This window comes from Leuresthes tenuis, unplaced genomic scaffold, assembly GCF_036924035.1.
Source record: "Leuresthes tenuis unplaced genomic scaffold, fLeuTen1.0.hap1 SCAF_3, whole genome shotgun sequence".
In the NCBI taxonomy this organism is placed as follows: Eukaryota; Metazoa; Chordata; class Actinopteri; order Atheriniformes; family Atherinopsidae; genus Leuresthes; species Leuresthes tenuis.
In genome coordinates, this window is record NW_027325357.1 from 22498171 (window position 1) to 22519164 (window position 20994).

Sequence of the window (20994 nt, forward strand, 5' to 3'; positions counted from 1 at the left end):
TGTTTGTCCTCCATCAAATAAAGCACACGCACTTTGAGTTCATAGAAAAAAGTTTTAATAAAATTCCCTCAATTTCCATCAGTGTGATTATCACAAATGATTACAGAATTCACAACATTCATTTTCCAGCATTAAAGAAGGCACATGATCAAATCTCAAGCGTAGTAATACATTTTCTAGGTTTGAGAAGGTTTTAAAAAGACACACTTCTTGAATCCGTTACTGCCCCTTAAATAAAACGGTGATGTTTAAAAAGATATTGTTTATGTTAAGAAGACAAGAGTACCGTACTTAAAAAAGTCTAGTAATGTTGTAACAAAAAGAAAACAGAAAAACTCCCTGAACTCTGTCACTGCACATCATTCTTAAATTTTCTATTGCTCAGACGCACCGTGTGGATGGCAATTTGCTATAATAACTGTTAAAGTGCTTCAGGCTTTATCCGGCTGGATTTGTGATTGGACAAAAAAATGGAAAAGACAAGCTGTACAATATAAACTAAACACACACAAGCTGTACCACTTATATTCTGCATGTCTACATGTGTGCTTACACATGGCCGTACATAATTGTGTGGATAGTGAGGGGATGTCTGCATTGTGAGAGTTTAGGCTGGTTTGCACAACTTTTGAGGATACTTCGAAGGCTAGGGAAAGGCTAGGGAAAGGCTAGGGAAAGGCTAGGGAAAGGCGAGAAGTAGATTTATGTTTGCGTTAGGTTTGGCTATCAAGTTGTGATGAATTCAATACAATATATTAGTGAGCGTTCTCACAACTATAGAAAGCCAAGCATGCGTATGAAGGTTGATACCCTGCAGAGGGCCTAGTGTCATCAGGCCCTGTCGTCATTTATAGAAAGTAGACAGTCCACGACTTTGCTCTAATTACATTTGAGTATTAACCCTCCACTGAGACTTCACGCAAAATTTAATAAAACAATAACGTGGCACATCACAGTCTTGGCAAATGTCCTTGGCACCATATTTAATTTGCAAGACATAAAAGTTCTTGATTGCCTCTGTGTCCAGCAAAAGCACGTCGGAGTAAAGATCCATAGTAAGGCACTCAACACGTCAACGTGTCTGTCAGCAGCAGCTGAGACGGACTGAATCCTGCTGAAGAGCGATGGCATAGCGTCTCCTAAAGGGGAAAAAAAAAAAAGACGCAGTGAGTTCAAATGGAAATGTTTTGGGATATGCTCATTAATATGTACTCTATGTACAACCGTGCAGGTGGGGCACTTAAACCCCCCTTTTCTAAAGACACTACAGGCCAAAAGTTTGGAAGCAGGATCAAATTGGTACAAAAAGACATCATAGTTTTGTTGGTATACTTTGCAACAAAATAAACATGATTATTATACAGAGAGTCACTTATCAGAATACATTTTTTTATGCTATAACTATCATGCATTTGGGTTTTGTTTGCTTAGACTTTCCTCTCTTCAGTGTAACCTCCTCTGGCTTTAACAACAGCATATATTTCTTTTGCAGATAAACAAACCTTCAGATCAGCCTTTCTCAAACATCTTTTCACAGTTTGTCAGAGATATGGGTTCTGACCTTGTCATGTTGATTTCCTTCCTCATATGTGGTGCTGTTTTTTTGCTGAGCTCTCTTACTGGTGACAAATGATATGTTTATCCTCTGCTTTTGTAGCAACCCTCTTCCTTCCAGACCTTTTTCCTATCACCATAACTTCCAGTTTCTTCTCTTCAGGGTGCAGTGAACTCCTTTGTTGGATACCATTAGGCGTTTTGCAATTTCTCTTTCAGAAAAATTGCAAAATTGTATCCTTCAGTACACAAATCTGTTCTCTTGTTTCTTTACTCAACTGTTTCTTTCTCGCTCATTTTGGTGGTAGTTTGTTAGAAATATGAGCACAGTTGAGATTTACTGAGCTTTTTGTTTGCAAACTCTCAGAAGCCAAAGAGCTGAAGCGAATAAAGCAAACTGTGATTTATTTTTCCCTTTTGCACTGAAGTTGTGACTCTTGCAAAACTTCCCAACCCCAAAACTAAGCCCTTCTTTTCTTTTGTCAACAATTATTCAGCAATGGTCTGCTAACGTCAATGTATACGGAAAGGTAAATTAAGGAAAATGGTGCATATCAATGAAAGCAAAGTCTGATCGTGCAGTAAATACATCCTAAAATCCATAGAACTCACACTGTTTAAAAAAAAAAAAAGACATTGTGAACAGATACTTGAAGTTGCTTCCAAATGTTTGGCCTGTATTATATATTCCAGCAAAAATGTAGCTGTGTGCTGCAATGACACAGTGCACAAGTGCAGGAGTAAAGTAAAGTTCACTCAGATCCAATGATGATGTAACTGTGCTGCGTTAACAATGATAAGGGAAAAAGTTGCAGAGATAATGGCCTTCTTTCTGCCTTTATCCTTGTCATCTGTTTATTTACAATGTGCATCACATTAAAGTGAAATCTCCAGACAGCAGACACAAAGTCTTCTCTGTTCTGCTATCCCTCATCAGCTGTGTTGCATTATGACTTAGAAATAGATTTCCTGGTTTTAATAAAGTCTCTTCCATAATAATGCATGTCTGGCTTATACGATGCCTGATCTGCCTGAAATACCTAATCTACATATAATAATGTACATATGAATCGAACATGAACATGATCATTTACATGTGAAAATGGGAACCTAATTCAGTTGATCATACAGCTAAACCACTGTAACTTTGCTACAGAGAAACTGAATTCCTCACCTGTGTCTGGCTAAGATTCCCCTTCATGCTGACTCATACGCTTCTTAGACTTCAGCTCTTGTAACCACGCCGGCGAGGAGACGGCACTGAGGGACACACAGAATCAATAGTTTGGTCATTTTCTGAAACACATGTGACTCAGATAATCTTTTAAAGTGTATTATTATTCTCTGAACATACCCTCCGTCCTTGCCGCCTAAGGGTGGCAGCACCAGTGCAGCCCCTGCGAGAAGAGAGGCCGGACGAGGCGATCGTGAGAGCTGTGAGGGAGACGGCACTACTTCCTTGTTGGGATTGTCTGTCTCTTCCCTGCCCTTGTCCTCTGCTGTGTTCTCTCCTGCTCCTGGTCCTCCCCCACCTGTTCGCCTTTTTATCTGAGCCTTAAAAAGCAAATCAGTAGACTTCACTTAATGCCAGTGATATCCATTGGTCTCATATAGTAGATGATAAGAATGCAGAAACACGTTATTCAAGTTGCCCATGAGCACATACAAGTAGTCCTGCAGGGTTTAGACTCGGAAACACAGGGACTCTCTGGGAAGAGGAAGGAGGAGAACAGACAGCCTTTGCTTTGGGCTGCTCCTCCTCAGAATCTGAGTCCCTTTGTTTGGAAGATATTTGTTTTTCATCTAGAAACAGAGTTGAAAGATCAGTCACAAACATGCAGAGATTCACACATCTCCTCACAATTTTGTAGCAACATTACACGTCAACTTTAAATAAAAAGAATGTACATTAAGACTGGGTGATATGATAGATACAGCACTAACCTGTGGAGTCGTGGACCCTCCAGTCCAGCCTATCCTTCTGATCCAGCCTTGCACGCAGAGAGCGTGACGGACGCGATCGACTTCGCCTCTTACCCAGATCTGCTTTGGATCTCTGTGCGCTGGTGTCAAGGAGAGGAGTGGAAATCTGTGCAGAGAAACACAAGAGGCATATTCTATTCTAGCAGGCAATGAATAGAATACCGCTGTTCATTAAAATACCATCACCCCACAAAAACTCAATGGTAATGTGGTAGCAGATGACATAGACATAAACTAACGTCTTTCATTAGAAGGTATGGTTTAGAAACAAAAAGTCCCCAACCTCAGGAAGTGGAGGAAAATCTGGCTCTCTGTTAGAATTACTGGCATCAAGATCTTCAGAGGGGATGTCTGGGACTTGGTCAGAGAACTGGTCAGGCACGGGCAATGGACTGAAAAGAACAAAAGACTTTTACTAATGTTATATCAACTGCATCAAGCAGCACTCTTTTAGGCTCGTGTCTTTCACTCTTTTAACCACAAGGGGGCATGGGGAACTCAACCTTTGCAACCCTTGTAAATACTCCACATCTAACCTAGTGTCCAGCTGCACTTGGTTATGCTTTTGCAAAACAAAAACAAACCAATCAAAGGAAAAAGTTTTTAAAAAAAGGAAGAAAGAGAAAGAAAGAAAGAAAGAAAAAAAATGAGTCACACTGCAACTGTCCAACTTGCTCCTCTAGGCTTCTTAAATTAAGACTTTAGTGTCATTTAGCTACAAGGCTTCTGCTCCTCAGATGTGCTCAGTCGCACAGAACCTCCCCCTCAGAGGAAAGGAAAACCTTCAGTATAACCCACAAAGAATTACACTTAATCTCTCCCTGTCCTGCTTCTCTGTGTCAAATTGGATGCTGGTAACGGGGGGCCACTTAAAGATACAATAGTAAGCTGCGTTTGATTCATTTTATAGCGTTCTCCTACCTGTCAGGTTGAGACATTTGCTCACAGACCCCATCCTGTCTGGCTGGTTCACCATCTATCAGAGCATCAGTGTCTTTGTCCTCATCGCTTATGCAGGAACTGTTAACATGTGCCTGTGAGATGGACACAAAAGTTATTCAGAAAAGAAAGAGGAAAACACATGCGCTTTTAATATTGTGAGACATATAGAAAATCTTGCTGAATTATTTTTGTATTCTGTATTTCTTGACTTTGGGTGGATATCTAACTCTATACTCCTCAGGAAATGATCCTTTTCGGTCTGTAATTCAGCGTGTTAGAACTTCACACTGTAATGCAGAGAAAACAGTCTGCTGTGCACTGAGCCAAGATCCCAAACTACAGAGGGAGAGAAGACTAAGGACCAGCCAAGCATGCGTCTTTTAATGAGCTGGTCACAGAGACTGGGCTGTCCTCTGTGCATGCACGCTCATGCACTGGGATACACACACATATGCCTACAAAAGACACACCAAACACACTCCTGGTGGCACGCCCACATGCTGGAATGCACGGGTTCACACACGCACACAAAGCTTCACACAAACATTCCTCGAAGCTCACCTTACATTTAGTCAACGCACACGTCCCACCAAGGTGCTGCCCGATACTGTTACCTGCATCCAAGAGTTACAACGAGTAAACACCGGTGCCATCACGCCATCTTCTTCGTGAGCCTATTTATTACTCAGGACCCACGGAGCGGCTTCATTTGCACAATGCCTGTTATCTGGCTGCATCGCAGCATGAATGGATAGGCCTCTGGTAATTTTCCTATGACCACAAAGCCTGCTCCAGCAGAGACACAATTTACAGTGCGACAGCTCCCCCTGCCACAATCTAATCTGCATCTGTCGGATCTTTCTACTACTGCAGCTAAAGAAGTTATCGATGCTAACTTGCATTATTTCTTTCAACACATGCCCATTTTAAAACATACACACACACAAAAACAAATACCAAGTTCAGAAAGGAAAAAAGCAAAAATCGGGTGCTTTTCAAGGATAGGGCGAGTCACAGTGACACCACTGTTTGGCTTGTTATGGTATCGGTTGGCAGACCAAAAAAGGATCTCAAGTAATCTAGTTTTGACTCAGAGAGTTCTTATCAGGTTCCCAAGGATTTCTTTTTCAGTTTATTTTCATCCAAGCTTCCATCTCAGTATGACCTCATCACACCGACGTGTCAAAATATTACTCTGCCCTGGTGAGGCCAACTGCTTCATTTTCACTTTCAAGAAGCAAAACTACCTCTCCAGACTGCAGTGGAACAAGTTTTCAACTCTTAGCAGGCGTTAACATCTCGCAATCAGGGTGCAACATGGGCAGAGTTTGGGAGATTGTGATATCCAGACACATGTGCCCATATCTCAACCAACTCGAGAGGGAAATATGTGCACCTTAATGGAGCAGCTGTGAGTTTATCCACATATTTACCCACAAAAATGTGGTTGAGGAGAGATTTCCAGTAAGTCACTTTAGTCGTGTGTAATACCTTCACAAATAGCTTTGCCTGCAGGAATCGGGGGGTCTATGTGCATCACGTGCAAAGGAGAACGTTTTATACCTCTTAAATGCTGCCGCTCTGGTGTTAGAACTTTGTCAAGATGGACGAACATTTGAGATAGATCTTGCTAGCAGTTAAGCGCTGTGATCGATGGGTACTTGTTCGATTGATTCTGTTTTCGTGCTCCTACAGAAGAAATAGAGCAGGGATTTGATATGTCAGCCTGCGTTAAATCTTTGTCAAAGTCGTCAGTGTCTCATGCAATTTTTCTTCTTCCTTTTTACAAGCCGAAACTAAATGCTGAGGCAACTTTATGTGGAATTTACTGCTCGTGGGAAGCAAACTTTCGTCTCAGTCGATGTCAGGAGAAAAACACCTGTTCGAATTTTAGAGATTCTACCCCGACTGAGGCATGCTTTGAGATTCCTAAGATAGTTCAGTGGGACAAGAACATGTGTAGACATAACCACCACATAAGCCATATAATTGCATCATGTTGTTTGGTACAAGTCAAGGCACAGTCTTCTACATGATAGGTTTTTACCTGCATCTCATTTTTGTCACGGTCAGTGGAACGTGAAAGAGAGTTTGTGTGCGGTTAAGTGGAGAGGATAACATCCCTGAGATGCCGCAGGCACAGCTGAGCCTGCACACATCTCCTCAACAAAACATCTCCTCTAAAACCTACATGTTATGGATCGTCAAACTAAGGGTGAAAATGACTGACGTGTTCTTTCCTCCCTTTGAGCTTTTGCCTTCACATAAACTCTTTTACACTCAGGATGAAGCTTCAAAACACGCTTTAAAAGGGAAAGTTTAGGCAAACTTTGTTTCGAGCAAAATGTATTCAGAGACCTTCTGTGAGGTATATGCTAATATGACAGTGACCGTCATATAGTTGGTGCTCATATAATGGAAAAAAGAGGAACATAAATGGCAAAAAGCAGGAAGTCAACCATGAAGCGGAGGCGACCGGCTTGAACAAAGATGTCACATACAGATATCTTGAGCATAAACAACCAGTAACATATACCTCGTTTTAGTGTGTCATGTTTTGTTTTTGTTGTCTGCTTTATGTCCGATACACACCGCCAACAGCGAAGGAAAGGGCACGAATGCACACTGATAAAACCCTACACTCACACAACTCTGTCAGATAAGCCCGTCTTTCCTGAAACAAACGGCCTCTGCCAGCAGCGTTCCCTATTTAGATTTGCATGGTTATCTTTTACCCTGCAGGCGTGGTTAGTTAGTATTACTAACTTACATGGATACATGAAGCCACGCAGGAAAATCTTTAACGTGTAATTAACGTGTAATTAACGTGTAAACCTGTTTAATGTGTAAAGCCGCTTCAGTGTATAATTATTATGTCAAATGCAAATGAAAAAAGAAGCCTGCCAAACCTTAAAGCCTACAAATTAAACGGCTATTACCTAGATTCATTATACCGAACATTCATTTGATCATCTACTGAGTATTTACATCAGCTCTTACAGAACAGGTTTCAGTGGCACTTTTCTGGAGACCCTTCCGACTTCTGACGGAGAAGCGATGCAGGGATCTCCTGCTATGTCTGGTGAAACTACGAAGTGGTGATATGGCTCTCTGAAATCTTCCCTCTGAATCTCCGCCTTCTTCTTCTTTCTCATCCTCTTCCTCGTCCTGCCTCTCGCCCGACTGGCCCCACACCAGCTGCAGAGCCCCTTGCAGGGACCGTCGCACGCCGCCCACCCAGCCTGCCACCTGCAGCTGGGCAGCTGAGAGTTTTCCTCCCAAGTACTGCATGGTTGCAAAGCTCACACGGCCGATCGTCCTGGCGCTAGGGTCACCATGGAAACAGGGTCACCAGAGAAACTGAGGTACAGCTTTGTTTGGGGCTGAGGGGATTTAGTGGGTAAGTGAGGATACTGGGTCCGTGATCTGGCTCTCAGTTGTCAGTTAAAACAAGCAGAGGTGATGGAAGGATTCTGACATCTCACAAAAAAATATATCCCAAGACCATCCATCATTCATTTGAATGGGATCCTTCCTTTTTTCTACATATTTCCATGCTTCAGGTCGCACAAACGTCCTGGAACAGTATAATTTGTGTCAGTGAGAAATTAAGCAGCTGCAGCCTGTGTTTGAGCTCTCATCGTATCATTACCATCCCAAAGAAGTGATCTCACGACCACATTGTCATCCATATAAAAGGCAGCGGCAGAAACCTGGATCAAAACTCCTGCAGCTTTTAGTAGGAAATTTGATGAATTACCTAAGTTCATTTGCACCCTCTTTCTCTCTCTGGCTAAAGCATGTCGTTCCACAGTCAAGCTTGTTTGCTTCTGTGCCGATGTTCAAAAAAAGCAGCGTGGGAAAAACCTGTCACTCCAAACATCCAAACCCAAGCACAGAGCGTTGAGATCATCTGTTTATCTCCTGTAGGTCGGAGCGATTTCAAAGAAATGTCAAAACAAAGCGGAGGTCTGTGCTCGAATGTGGAAAATCCCGGGGGAAGGTGCGGCAGGCTGGGCCAAGGTGCTCTCTTCCTGTAGGTAAATGAGGCGAGGCATAAACCAGGTCTTTGTGAGCGGAGCAGAAAACAGGAGGACTTTAGGAAAGCCGAGAGAACTCTGGAGCAACAGGGACGATTAGATGTAAGTATGGACAGCAGACATGAACTTTCTCACCCGTGGATAAGCCCGTCCTCTTTTGTGGGAATGTGTGCCAGGGTGTGTGTGTGTGTGTGTGTGTAATAGGGTTAGGTGGGGGGTGGGCAGTACTGTCTCTCAAAACAGGGGTGGAAAGACTGAAGAGAGAGACGGAGAGCAGATAAGGGCACGGTGTATGGTCACTCTGACATGCTACCCCACTGGACACAAGCTGACCACACAGCCCCTTCGTACCATTAGATCCATCCATGCATCCATCGGTAGCCTGAATATTGGCGCACAGTTGGCTGCACACCTTGTGTTTGCTCAGTAAACATGCACCTCGTTGTGCTCTGTCAAACTAACGAGCTCTACTCTGCCACTTTGACGTGAAGTTTTTTTTCTTTTTCGCTGCAAAAAAAGAAGACCTTTTGTTTTTTCAGCTCCACTGCTTAGTCTCTACTTAATACTACCCCCTGATATGAGCATAAGGTACGCTGCACGAGATAAGATTGACGGTTTGTCGGTGGTGCAGAAAGAGGAAGTGCAATTTCGAAGAGCAGCAGCACCACTCAGTGGTGGAAAAAATATGCACCAGCACAGATGTGACTACCAAAGCAACAAAACCAAAAGTCTATACAGCACCCAAATGAATAAGTACAATGTACCGTAAACATGAGGCTGCAAGTTAGATGTTCAACAGTTTCTTCACTACAGCATGGATACAGACAAAGAATGAGACAAACGCACACAGTTCAGAGATCCCCTGCATGAAAGATACTGCCTCAAGTAGGGGTCCTTAGGCAAGACCCCCTTACCCTATCTGCCTACCTGTAAGTCACTTTGGATAAAAGCGTCTGCCAAATGCATAAACATAAACATAAACATCCGGGGTTTGGTGTTTCATTAAAGCTGCAAAAATGTTGCATGTGCAAACAAGTGCAGAACCAACATATCTTGGCAGAGCCTCGTCACTGTAAGCTCCTCAGTTAAACTGATGATCTCACCTTGCTCTCAACTCTCAGCAACGAACGTTGGAATTTGCTTCCCCACTAAAGAGTACATACCTTTATTTGCAATGATCAGATTTTCTCTCTTGCAAGATGCAACATCTGTTTACTCTGCTGCGTGCTGTGTATTTGACCTTTCACCTATTTCCCATCATAAGCTCGCCAAGACAAATTCTCCTGCAACATTAAGGGACCATCTCAACCTCAGCCCGTATGACGACTTCTGTCTCGCTGCACAGCAATGAAGTTTATTTGGCGATCCACCCAGATGTCAGTTCAGACACGGTTTGTTAGCTGCAGCTGCACTACAACTTCAGTGAGCCTCTCACTGAATCATGAAAGAGAGTTTCTTTCATTCTACTGCATGACTTCTGCTTTTAATAATGGGTCGTCAACATCTGCATTTAAAAAACACTGTCTTGCTTCAGGCTAAAGTACTGATCTTAAAGTACTTTGTAACATTGAATGAACTTAAAGAAACTATTGACAGATGTACAGAATGAATGTATTTTTCCCTTCTTAAAAACAGGAAAACTTCCTTGTTTACTCAAAGTTAAGCATTTGTTGACTTTTTAGTGTGAAGACACAAATAACTAAACATATGTAGCTTTTACAGTTCATCTTTTATGATCATCATTATGGTATCATTATGAAATCAGCTGAGACTCACAATGGGTTAATTACACATCCAAGATGTTCTGTTTTGATTGAGATTTAAAACAACATGTTTGACTTGATTATGTTGATCCGGGTTCATAAATGGGTACATTGCAATACTGCACCCACTGTCTCCCAACTACTTAATGTTACTTCAAATATAAACATCTAATTTAGCAATTGACCAGGCATGTATATTAGTACAATGTAAAAGTAAAGATATATGTTTAATAGTTTAAAAGTCTCATGGTTCTACAGGATCCAGGTACACTCAGCCCACAATATGGATGGAAAAATTTGCCAAAAACCCCTTTAAAAATCCCAGACATACACAATTTCATATCTGGAAGCTTATGACTGAAAAATCAAACTGCTGCAAATGGTGCGGTGCATTCTGGAGATGCACTGCCTTTATTGGTGTCTTTAATAGCTCAGTGGATGGTTTCAGCTGACTCCGCGTCAGACTGTCAACCACAATGACAGGAAATGGTGCTTACTACGTTATAATAAATCAAAACATACTATTCAAGGCAGAACTGTCCCATGGGTGCAAGCTGCTGAGTGCGCTCTGCTACACGCGGTAAAAAACACGAGCAGTTACAAGGCAACAACGCAGTGAGTACAGACTGTACATAAGGAGCCGATAAACAGAAAGCTGTTAGACATGATAATGGGACGGGGAAAAAAGCTTTAGCACGTTTATATCATTCTTTTTCTTTTTCAACGCTGTTCTTTAGGCAATAATATGAGGACAGACACAGTGGTAGATGTAACCTGGCTTCTCGACCCAGATTGAGTACACCTGGTTTTTCCATTACTTTAAAGAGCTGAGCAAGCAGAAGATGACCCAAGTCCCAGAAAATGTCTTATTTCCTTAATATTTCAATCTAATTTAGTTTTCTCTATCTCCAAACTTCAAGGTTCACCGTGCTCTGGAAAAAAAAAATCACAAGTGCTATGTAAATGTAAAAATGATCTGCAGTCAGCAGAGAGTTTTTCAGTTGTCATTTCTCCCACACACGGCTTTTAGTGCTGCAAGCTTCTTGGTTCGCCTCAAAAGCGCTGCTCTTCTGAGCTCTGTTCACAGATTTTTGATGATGCTTGGCCCGAGGAACTTTGAGGGCCACAACCAAGGCTTCAGCCTGTGCTGCTTCACGTGGTTGACTGTAACATTTGTGTTGTGTGTGTGCGTAGGACTATTATTCTTTTTTGAAAGTCATCCTCTTCACATCTTCAGCTTTTGAGCATACTTTATTTAGCAGTTTGGAACTCATTCTTCCCTCTAACTCTGAAATGGAAGTCTGACACTGTTTGACATCTTTACGTTTATGCCTTTTGGAGATCAGATGTACTCAGTTTAGCACTTACAGTGTGAGAAATGTAGGGTTGCTGCCTTAACAGGTTGTAATTTGAGAGTGCGAGCTAAAGAGTCACAGCTAACCCTAAGTTCAGTTACGTTTTTCTTTCTCAAACATAAACTATCGTTTCAGCAAGCTTAGAGTGTCATAACTCCACTCATGCTCAAACACAACTCTTCATTCCGCTGTCTCGCATTCGGTTCCTGGAAACTAACAAACAACATAATCTTAACTACCGATCCTGAGCCTTATCATAACCATAACGCATTCAAACCTTAATACAAAATGATGATTCTGCCTGTGCACTTTGCACCATAAGGCCGGTGGCTTCTCGTGGTGTGACTTTGTAAACAGGTACTTGTCTTCACATGAGTAACGTGGACACAAACACTCACAGTCACAAGTTGCTAAGCTCAATCAGGCCGAAGCAAGTATAACAAGATATTTTTCCTGTGCTACAGGAATGGCAATGTGTTGGTGCAGGTGAGGTATGCGTGGCTGCCAGGCTGACGTGATTCAGTGGTGAAATCTCTGTGCTTAACCTCACCCTTTCTTTGTAAGTGAACAACAACCCGTTTCATTTAAGCGTGCTGAAATTGATCTGGGTCTGGGAAGTCTTTGAACACCGAGACATTTTTTTTGTGTGTCTTTGCTTTAATTTTTGTTTTTCTTTTGCTTCTGTTTGAGGGTATTACTGTCCAAACTGGACGATATATTGATCAATAACTGTTTATTTAATGTGTTAGAAAGTTGCTTCATACTCGTGTGTGGGCTACACCATTGCTCTTCCTCCTTTAGTGAAGCAAGAAAAGGGTCTGGATTGTGCATTTGGAAGCTTTCACTAAGTATGAAGCCGCAGCATGCACCCAATGGATGTCTCAGTGCAAGCAAAACAGGCCAACAGATCCATGGGAGGAAGAGCAGGGGTGGACAAACAATCTGGAGCACTCATCCATCAAAGAAATCAGTGTGGGACAGCCAAAGAATTCTTTTGACGGAAGAGAAAAACCTCTTAATGACATCCTACCAAGTGAAGAACAGCCTCCATAAGGAGGACATATCATTATCCAGGTTTAACATAAGGACAAGACTTAATGAGAAAAAATGCAGGGGGTTCACCACAAGACGCAAATGATTTGAAAGCCTCGAGAATAGACAGGAACGAGTGGGAAAAAACAAAGCATCTTTAAAAGCCTGAGTGACTCCGGAACAACAGAAGAATTAGAAGAAGCCATAATGCAAAACACACGACGTCCTCTGGGAGACGGCGTGATCGCACGAACATGCTTGGTTTCCAACAGCAGAAGACAGAAAGATTTCAAGTGTTCAGGGACATGAGCTCTTCTCAGATTCAGCAAAATGCAGCAAAGCTGACTGGAGATGGAAAACTGGCCCAAAAGATTTTGTGAAAACTTTGAAGAGTTTTAGAACACTGAGTCAGTCTCCTGATCTCAACCTGTTCAAGCTGCATTTCCCATCGCCGAAGGCAAAACTAAAGGCAGAAAGACACAAACAAACACAGCGTAAAGACAGCTGTAGAGAGGAGCTGGATAAGCTTCAAAGGAGGAAAGCCATTCTTCCAGACTTCAGGTAGTCATTATCCACAAAAGACTCAACAAAGTAAATGAACATTTCATTTTGTTGATGCTAATTTATCCAATTACATATGAGCCTCTGAAAGAGAGGGTTTTACATATCAAAGTACTCCATAATTCCTAAATCCTCGCTCTAAATTGGATGGAAATCCCTCAAAATTAAAGCTGACAGCCTGCACTTAAACACCATAATCATTTAAGAGTAAGCTGCACGTGATTTGATAAACAGGTGAAATGTCAACATTTCTGGAGCTTCCTGAGCACATTAACCTGCAATCCAATCAGACATTAAGTTTACCTCCTTCATGTCCTCGTCTTCACCTTCGTCATCCTTTGGCTCCCCTTCTTCCTCATTTTCTCTCTCCTCCTGCTCTTCTTCCTCCTCTGCTTCCACCTCCACAGCGGAAAGGTGATATCCCCCTGGCCTCTCTTTTTCCTCCTCCTCTTTCTCCTGCTTCTCCTCTTCTTCTTCTACTCCATTCTCCTCCGCCTCCTCTTTCTTTGGGCTCTCCTGGGTCGGCGTGGACGTCTGCTCATCTTCCACCTGCTCTTTATTTAACTGAGACTCCCAGGGTTCAACATCCAAGGACACCAGCAACTTCTCAGTATCAACTGGGTCAATTGTCCTTCTGTAACCGATCGGAGTAGTTTCTACTTTAGCCGGTGAGCCCCGTCGCTTTGGTTTGACGGAGAAGTCGTCATAATCCACCTCGATCAGAGACTTTCTGACAGAAAAGTCATCGTAAGCAACGTTGATCAGGCTCTCTGTGGGAGAACACGATGTCTCTGACTTCTGAGGCAAATCTTCAAAGTCAAAACTGATAAGATTTTGCTCTCCTTTATCTGACGCACTCTCCTCTTCCCTCTTGATCAAATCAGGTTCTTTTCTTTCTCTCTCGTCCTCTATTCTTAGCATTTCTTTGAGTTCACCTTCTCGCTGTCTTTCAAGCTCCGCCTGTATTGTTCTCTCCAGCACCTCTTTTTCTTTCTCCATCTGTCTCTTTCTTTCCTCCTCTCTTTGTTCTTCTATTTGCTTCATCCTCTCCATCTCTTCCTCTTTTTCCTGCTGCAGTTTCCTCTCCATCTCAATTCTTTTTCTCTCCTCCTCTGCCTCCTGTCTCTGTCTTGCCCTCAACATCTCCTCCTCTTCCAATCTCCTATGTCTCTCTCTTTCCTCAGCTTCCTTTCTTAATCTTTCTTTCTCCCACTCTTCTTGTCTGAGTCTCTCCTCCATCTGCCTTGCCTCCTCTCTTTTCTCCTCCTCCTCCTCTTGGATCAATTTCTCCTCTTTTTCTCTCTGCCTCTGTCTTTCTGTTTCCTCCCTCAATGCTTCCTCTTTTCTCTCTTCCTCTCTCTGTCTCTCCTTTTCCCTCTCCTCTTGTTCTCGTCTAAGTCTCTCTTCTTCCAGTTTTTCTCTCTCTCTGTCCTCTTCTCTCTCTCTCTGCTGCAACAACTCCATCTGTCTTGTCTTTTCAATTTCTTCTTTTCTCAGCCTTTCCATTTCACTTTGCTCTTCTTCTAACCGTTTTCTCTCCAGCTCCTGCATTCTCTGTCTCTCCTTTTCCCTCTCCTCTTGTTCTCGTCTAAGTCTCTCTTCTTCCAGTTTTTCTCTCTCTCTGTCCTCTTCTCTCTCTCTCTGCTGCAACAACTCCATCTGTCTTGTCTTTTCAATTTCTTCTTTTCTCAGCCTTTCCATTTCACTTTGCTCTTCTTCTAACCGTTTTCTCTCCAGCTCCTGCATTCTCTGTCTCTCCTTTTCCCTCTCCTCTTGTTCTCGTCTAAGTCTCTCTTCTTCCAGTTTTTCTCTCTCTCTGTCCTCTTCTCTCTGTCTCTCCTTTTCCCTCTCCTCTTGTTCTCGTCTAAGTCTCTCTTCTTCCAGTTTTTCTCTCTCTCTGTCCTCTTCTCTCTGTCTCTCCTTTTCCCTCTCCTCTTGTTCTCGTCTAAGTCTCTCTTCTTCCAGTTTTTCTCTCTCTCTGTCCTCTTCTCTCTGTCTCTCCTTTTCCCTCTCCTCTTGTTCTCGTCTAAGTCTCTCTTCTTCCAGTTTTTCTCTCTCTCTGTCCTCTTCTCTCTGTCTCTCCTTTTCCCTCTCCTCTTGTTCTCGTCTAAGTCTCTCTTCTTCCAGTTTTTCTCTCTCTCTGTCCTCTTCTCTCTGTCTCTCCTTTTCCCTCTCCTCTTGTTCTCGTCTAAGTCTCTCTTCTTCCAGTTTCTCTCTCTCTCTCTGCTGCAACAACTCCATCTGTCTTGTCTTTTCAATTTCTTCTTTTCTCAGCCTTTCCATTTCCCTTTGCTCTTCTTCTAACCGTTTTCTCTCCAGCTCCTGCATTCTCTGTCTCTCCATTTCCTCCTCCCTCAGTCTATGCTCTTCTCTCTGTCTTGCCTCTTCTTTCTCCCTCTCTTCTTCATCTCGTTTCTGCTCTTCTTCTAACTTACGTCTTGCCTGCTCCCTCTCCTCTTCCTTCTGTAATTGATCAAATTCCAGATGTTTCAGTCTTTCTTCTTCTTGTCTTTGCATCTGATCATCCTTCCTCTGCAGAATTCCAACTCTTCTGTAGGCAGGCACTGAATCAAGGACACCCTTCTGAGTCTCACCTTTAGGAGCCTCTTCCTCTTCCTCTTCTTCTTCTTCTGTGCTGGACTCAGACTCTGAGCCCAGGATCAGAGGAGGGCCACCATCATCTGTCACCACAGTACCAAAGCGAACAGAGCGCCGTTTGACATTGTCCCTTCTTGGTTTGAAACCAGAAACTGATTCTTCCTCATCAGCATCAGCGTGGGATGGAGACAGGCTGCCACTGCATGGCTGGACATCCCCTTCTGTTGCTTTGTTCTGCTCTCCGGATGTCTCTGATGCGCTCTCTGATGATTTACTTTCATTAAGAGCATCATTTGTCGTTTCCATACGCTTCTCTGTAGGCTGCTGAGCAGGTGGTATCGTCGGAAGTGGATCCACAGCCTGAGGAGATGCTTCCTCTGCTATCGGAAGCTCTGCAGGTCGAGGTTTGGGTGTTTTCTCTGCTGCAGGAACAGCTGGGGGCTCAGAACTGAGAAGGAGACAGCAATCAAGGTCAATCATTGTGGAAAAAAACAGAGTTTAATGGTGATACTTGCTTTGGAAAACGTACACAGACTCTGGGCAGCTTTTAGACATGTTTCTGCAAACCAAAGCAAATTAGGTTACCCCAGGTTAACTTCAAAGTAACAGTTGGCAACATTATGAGAAATTCACAAAGAGGACTCATATCTTATCTGTACAATTAATGGAATGAAACAGCACCTCAGTCTGCACCTCAAATGCTTATTAAATACCAGTCAAGACTGAATCAGAATTTTTCCCTGTTTACTTCCTGCTAATCTGGAAACCTTATAAGAACCCAGGACATTACCAGCCGTCCAATAATTAGTCCAGCAATTATCCCTAAATGTACAGCATAGAGATCAAAGAGTGATATCATTCAATGCGGCTGTCTTCAAGGCAAAAATATATCAAAGATACCATCTTTTCCCTTAAAACCTACATTTCTCAACCAGTAAAATAACAAAAAGCAAACATATCTTACTAATATCTCAAGTGTATAGCCATTCAGACAGATTTGACCTGATTTACACAAAGTCAACAGTTCTCCTCAGAGACACTACATCTCCAGTGCAGCTCCACTGAAAGCACTTAGCAGCGTAAAGCGTCGCCAACACAGTCACGACACCTTCTAAAATCACTGCTGCTGTTGAGCTGTCTTACGCTTCATGTTCAGCGCTGTGAGGAACACAAATAAAACTCTCTGAGTCTCTAACTGAGACTAGCAACCCGCCCCCCCCAAAAGAAGAAAATGTCTGGCAAATGATAATAAATTAGGGGTTACATTTATAAGAAAACTGGCTGGTAATAGCTGATCCCTGGGTGTGTGTCAAACCTTTGACATAAACTTCATGCTTAATTACACCTGCAGTAGAAAGTTCTTTTCCTTGTATTCAAGTCTAGTCTTGTTCCCAAAAACAGCAGCATAGATTAACGGGAGTCTCACTCACCCTTTGGAGCGGGTTCTGCTTGCAACTGGAGGCTTTGCCTTGGCCTTTGGACCATCAGAACCTGTTTCTGCAGTCCAGTTTCTGATCCGCTCCTTCACTCCTCCTGTACCATTCATCATTTCCGGTTCCTCTCTCTTTGTCAACACCTCCGGCTTGGACGACGAGTCAAACAGAAGACTGATTCTGCGTTTAATGCTGTTCCCGCCACTATATTCCTCCTTTGGTTCATCAGCATCACTCTCTCTGTTTGAGGGTTCTGATACTGCCGGGCTCTGGTCTGGAATAGAAGCCGCCGGTTTGTCTGAATCGTCTTTGATGATGGTTGTAGAGATGGCTTTAGGAGGTTGAGGGGGCAGAGACAGACCACCTGACTCAAACTTCGAGGTGAGCTCCATGGACAGACGCTTCCTGGTGCTGCCGCGTGGAAATGTTGAGTCAGTTTTGGAGGAAGTGTCTCTGCTCGATTCTTCAACCTTTTGGGCGGGAGGAACCTGACTCTCATCCTTCTGCTTTTTCTTATCTTTCTGCTCCGAGTTAGTTGCAGCCTCCGTGGACGGTTTGTGGTTTGTTTGGATGACATCATCTTTCTGGACCAGCTCAGACTTGGGTGTCTCCTTGGGGGGACTTGTTTGAGGAGTTGGTTCTGATATTCCGGCACCAGAATCAAGTGAAACCACCTTGTGTGGAAGTACTTCACTTGCTTTGGTTTCCCTTGTCTGGGTTATGGCGGGCACACTCACGGAGCTCGGTTTGGACGCTGAAATGGAAGCTGGTTTCTGAGCAGGGGTGGTCAAAGTCGGCTTGTGGCCACCCGTGGCCTTGGATTTTCCAGTCTGGTCTGGTTTGGCATTAGACGTAGCATGAATCGTCTTTGGAGCGTGGATGGAGCGAATTGTGGTGTTCTTCTGCAGAGAGAAAGGCTTGGGAGCGAGGCGAGGTTTGGGAGCCAGAGATGGCTTTGGTGTAGAGATGCCTCCGCTCTGGGAAGCCTGAACGGAGCTCTCCATAGCTGAGAGGAAGGGAAACGAAACAACAGTTAGGTTACAACGGCCTACATACTTACTCAGAAAAGTGTCTCAGCCAAGACAGAGTCAGCTGGTTATGTCGATACCATGAAGTCAGGATAAGTCTGGTTGGTCTAGATTTTTGAAAGTGCTGAGGGGATAAGGTGAAACTAATGAATCATACTGAACAAGCACAAGTAACTATGAAAAGTCCTACAAAGTCTATATTCGAACTTCTTGCTCACGTTTCACTCATCAGTTTTAGCTTTTTATGACTAAAGAATGGATAAAAAACACAAAATGAATTAACTACTCTTAATGGCAAGCCTCTTCTCTCAGAATGAAGAGCAAGCAGCCTCTGAGCGCTCCGCACGAGTGAGGATGCTCAAGTCCATCTGAATCCTACGTAGAGCAGTAAACTATGACGTGTGATTTTAGCTATGAACGAGCAAAGGCCACACTTTGTCATCTGAAAGAGATTTTGTATTTAATTACAGGTTATTAGCCTTCTGTTGTGCATCTTTACTAACTTCAGCTGCACCTGACAAGTAAACAGCTATTATATTTACACAGAACAGGCAGCACTGCACAAATCTGAACAGCTGATAATTATGTACTCTGCATATCATGACAGAAAGGCAGCTCCTGGCCTGAAATGTAAAGCAAGTTTTCACTGTTCTCTGCAGAGAGGGAAGTGTGGTTCTATTCAGTAAAAAGTCTGAAGGATAAGATTTACAGACGTAACACGATTATAACAAATGGATTAGACAAAGGAAGCAAGCTTCCCCTCTGGCTTTTCCCTTTTCTACGCAGAACGTTTCACACAAGAATCGACCTGGGCAGGCAGGACAATGTCAGAAGCTTGAGCAAGCCCCGATGAGTCATCGCGTGTCTCCATCATACAACACACAGAAATGACACAGTAACACCACATCTCCAACTGAACTGAGAGCTCTACGAGACGTGGAAATTGCCCCCAGATTGTCACTCAAGCAGCTTAAAGCTGGAGGTCATTTCCACATGGTGCGAAAAGAAATAACAGTAACATTTCAAAATCTGGGACGGTAAATACCACAGGCATTGTGTGACTGGGCCTGTAAGATCAAACCGGCAGCTACAGCTCCACACCCCACAGTACGATACCGTGCCACACTCACACTATCAGTAAACTGTTCACTCTTATGTTGTCAACATGCAGCCGGCTGGCATAAGCTGTTTTGGTCCTAAACAACAGTGTGCAATTGTGCTTTTTTTTTTTTTTTTTTTGCAAGTGACATGTGTGCTGCTGCTGCACTGCTTGAGCACACAACACCCTTGGGTGTGCATGATATTGTGTAATGGGATCAGCCTGGACTAAAGCTGTATGCAGCAGTCAGAGAGGCTCAAAATGCGTCCTGTTTCTTTTTTTTTCTCTCTCTCTCTTTCCAGCTGAATTCCTAAGAAAAACAAAGAAAAACTGCATTACATAGATTGCTTTAATGGATTTATGAGCTGAGCTGAAATCATTCCCTAGTAGCTCTCCTCTGGCAGGCTTTTAAAGTTTCTCTATCTTTGTTTACCCTTAGATCGTTGTTACTCTGCCAAGGCTACGCTACTCCGACTGTTTTTGGGTTTTTATGTTTACTTTAGGTTCATTTTTGAGTGATGCCGTGAGACCCAACTTAGTATGTGGACCAACTTGTTCTCACAGAAACAAAAACAAAAAAAAAACGAACCCTGATACAGTTTACATCAGACGGGTAAATTAAAGTTGTATGTTTCACGAAGAGATGTTAATAAGTTACTAATGAGCACGTCGACGACGAACTCACAGTCGTTGAACTAGCACTGCAGCGTCCGCTGAAACGTGAGACAAATCAATGTAACATCATGTTTAACCCGAGCGGGTCTTCTGAGCTCAAATCTTTTGTTGGGAAACAGTTTTACAGCGTGACGTTATTTTTGAGAAGAGGAGCATAAATGTTAACAACAGCTCGTAAAGATGCACACCTGCTCCTTAACGCGACCTCTCCTCTCCAATACGACACAAAGATTTAGATACAGGTGAAAAGGTCTTCGAAGTTTCTCATTTTCTTTTTTTCTTCTGTTTTACCTCTCGTCTTCACGCAGTCATACAGGTGGATGGAGGAAGGAAGCGGGAAGAAGTGACAAAAGAAAAGTGCTCCTCGGCTTTCCGTGACTGTCTCGCCCGCTGAGCTGTTGTCAGGCTGTGTTCTTTTATTTATCTGTCTTTTTTTTCTCCCCCCTTTTTCAAGTCATTCAAAGTAAGAAGACGTCAGCCCTCTGCTACACCCAGCGGACACTCCCTCCGCCCGCCTCAGGTCGAGCGTTGCTGCTGCCTCTGAGTCGCCACAAAGTCACACAGAGAAAACACCGCGAGACAGGAAGTGGGGATTTCTCACTTCAAAACAAGAGGTGCAGCCACCGCATCCTCACGAGGAAAATAAAAAAAGTCGTTTATCTTTAAAGCCACAAGCATCCCAGTTGTAAAAGTCTGTTACTGGCTTTTTTTTTTTTTAAAGTTAATTATGAGGCAAATATCCGTGACTGCAATTTGGTCGGCGAGGGGTCGCGGAAGAGAGAGTCTAACAACCAAAAACTTCATTAAAAAACAAAACCTAACAGAGTGCTGGACATTGTGACTTTTAACTGCTCTGGAATAGAGTGACCTGTCACCAAACACAGAATATGATCCAAGGACACATGTTACAGTAAAGGTGTTGATTGCATAC

At 43.1% G+C, this 20994-nt stretch overlaps 1 protein-coding gene across 1 annotated transcript; it reads right to left on the minus strand.

Moving 5' to 3' along the window:
- Window positions 1-678: 678 nt before the first annotated feature.
- tnks1bp1 (tankyrase 1 binding protein 1) lies at window positions 679-20522 on the minus strand. The gene is made up of 11 exons (XM_072382592.1): window positions 20355-20522; window positions 17259-18267; window positions 15464-16276; window positions 13534-15400; window positions 4459-4571; window positions 3821-3929; window positions 3499-3643; window positions 3221-3357; window positions 2909-3108; window positions 2729-2814; window positions 679-1139 (listed from the first exon to the last, which is right to left on the minus strand). The coding sequence occupies exons 2-10, from the start codon at window positions 18263-18265 to the stop codon at window positions 2739-2741; spliced, it is 4467 nt and encodes a 1488-aa protein (XP_072238693.1). The 5' UTR covers window positions 18266-18267; window positions 20355-20522; the 3' UTR covers window positions 679-1139; window positions 2729-2738.
- Window positions 20523-20994: the final 472 nt, after the last annotated feature.

What these genes read in the sequence shown, in the direction of transcription:
- tnks1bp1 (XM_072382592.1), bottom strand. Translation starts at nt 18,265, where the DNA reads ATGGAGAGCTCCGTTCAGGCTTCCCAGAGCGGAGGCATCTCTACACCA. An exon ending in AGCAGAACCCGCTCCAAAGG is followed by an intron (nt 16,277 to 17,258) that starts GTGAGTGAGACT and finishes TCTCCTTCTCAG; the next exon opens with TTCTGAGCCCCCAGCTGTTC. An exon ending in CAAATGTCTCAACCTGACAG is followed by an intron (nt 3,930 to 4,458) that starts GTAGGAGAACGC and finishes TGTTCTTTTCAG; the next exon opens with TCCATTGCCCGTGCCTGACC.